The sequence below is a fragment of the Rhagoletis zephyria genome, unplaced genomic scaffold (genome assembly GCF_001687245.7).
Source record: "Rhagoletis zephyria isolate East Lansing unplaced genomic scaffold, Rhagoletis_zephyria_1.1 Rzeph_scaffold_52278, whole genome shotgun sequence".
In the NCBI taxonomy this organism is placed as follows: domain Eukaryota; kingdom Metazoa; phylum Arthropoda; class Insecta; order Diptera; family Tephritidae; genus Rhagoletis; species Rhagoletis zephyria.
This window is the reverse complement of record NW_016209331.1, coordinates 1-1,961: the sequence shown is the minus strand read 5'-3', so window position 1 is coordinate 1,961 and position 1,961 is coordinate 1. Positions and strand designations below refer to the sequence as shown.

The 1,961-nt window shown below is 46.5% G+C and overlaps 1 protein-coding gene across 1 annotated transcript; it reads left to right on the top strand.

Moving 5' to 3' along the window:
• Nucleotides 1–6: 6 nt before the first annotated feature.
• On the top strand, nt 7–1,516 carry LOC108355944 (probable serine/threonine-protein kinase DDB_G0282963; the record flags this gene model as incomplete). Its single annotated transcript, XM_017607076.1, has 1 exon — nt 7–1,516. A coding segment is annotated over one exon (1,470 nt), but the record flags the coding sequence as incomplete, so codon positions are not given.
• Between the last annotated feature and the right edge of the window lie 445 nt (nt 1,517–1,961).

The following is a 1,961-nucleotide window of genomic DNA, read 5'->3' as shown; positions in this document are numbered from 1 at the left end:
GGCAGTGCCCCTAAAGGTCTCAAGCAGCCTTTCGTTCCGGAGCTGCGTCTACTCGGCTGTGTGGAAATCGATCGCATATTTGCGCTACCGCTGCAGAAGGACAACGATTTGGTGCCAGTGCCGCTCAATGTTAAAATTAAATTGCAACGTGCACGCAACATGGATCAGCTGGAACACTTCATCGAGTATACGCGCTTCCTGGACAAGGCGCAGCGTTTGCTGTCGGATGCGCGCGATCGCCTGCAAGTAGTAGATCTCAAACTGTCGGAGAAGGAGAAGAAGGACTCCAAGTTTAGTAGTCGCAACAAGTTGCCCGTGGTTATGCTGCCATCTGCGGCCGTCGCTGGCGGCCTCATGGAAAATGGATATGTGCTGCGCAAGAGCGCCAGTTGTGATGCCTATGGCAAGGGCGTCGGCGGTGCAGCGGGCGTACTCACCAGCGCCGAAATCGCTGAGGAGTACAACGAAATCGATCACATTTATGATTATGTGCGTGGTTTGACGCCCCTCTCTAAAGGTTTGACACGGTTTGAGCCCATCTGCGAAACGCCAACAATCAAGTCGCATCACACGGACAGTAGTGGCAACTACTGCAGTCTCATACGCGTGGGTGCGCAGGCGAGCAGCAATAATGCTAACAATAACAACAATAACACCAATAGCTTAAATGCCAGTGGTGGCAGTAACACTAACCATAGTGGTGGTGTTGGTAGCGGCAACAATAATACCAACAACAACAACAACAACTACAGCAGTTTAGAGTCGGTGAAGCAGGCGAACACAAATACGAATAGCAGTCACAATAGCAGCAATCAGAGCCACAATAACAACAACAACCATAACACAGGTGGCAGCGGGGGTGGTAGTGGTGGTGGTAGCAATCATCACCATCACCACCATCATCAAAACCACAGCCACAATCATCACCACAGTCACACGCATCCACATCCACACGCGCACCCACATGCGCACCAGTCAGGCTGTGGAGCGATAGTAAATCACTACCATCACAGCCATGTGCAGGAGGACATCAAACCAGTGCCACCGCCTATCGAGACCATACCAGGAAAGAAGTTGCCAGAGAAGCGGCAACGTCCCACACTACCAAAGCTTTATCTGAAGAATACACACAGTGCGGGCAGCAATACGGCCACTGGTGCGACAGCAGCAGCTGTGGCGGCGGCAGCGGCAACAGGAGCGTCTGCATCGAGTAGCCATCATCAGCATCACCATCACTCAACGCAGCCGCAACACCCACATGCCGGCAATTCGACGGCCGCTGTGGTGAATGCTACAGCTGCAGCAGTTGCGGCGCATCATGCTCATCATCACCATGGCAGGGTGCTGACTCCTAGCAACAGCAACAGCAACAATAATGTTGTACACTCTGCGAACGGGCCACTTAGCGCCGGTATTCTGGTAGCGAATAAGGAATGCAATCTGGAACCACAGTCGCCACTCTTTCATATAAGGTAAGCATCGGAGCGGGAAACACTTTTATAGTAGGGAGAGAAAAATTTAATCCGACTTGACCCCACTACGGGTATGAATAGTAAATTGGAATAAGAGTTTGGACGAATATGAACATGAGGGCGAATACAAAAAAACGATGTTGAATATGAATTTGAATACGAATATGAGCAAGTGTATGAGTATGAGTATGAGTTTGAGTCTGAGTATGAATATCAGTATGAACATGAATATTAATATGTATATGAATATGAATATGAGTATGAATATGAACATGAATATGAAGATGAATTTGAAAATAAATATGACTATGCTTATGAGTACGACTCTGAATATGAAAACGTATGAACAGGACTTTGAATATAAATATGAATATGAACATGAATATGAGTATGAATATAAATATAAATATGAGTATTAATATGAATATGAACAGGAATATGAATATGAATATAAATATGACTGAATATGAATATGAATATGAATATGAA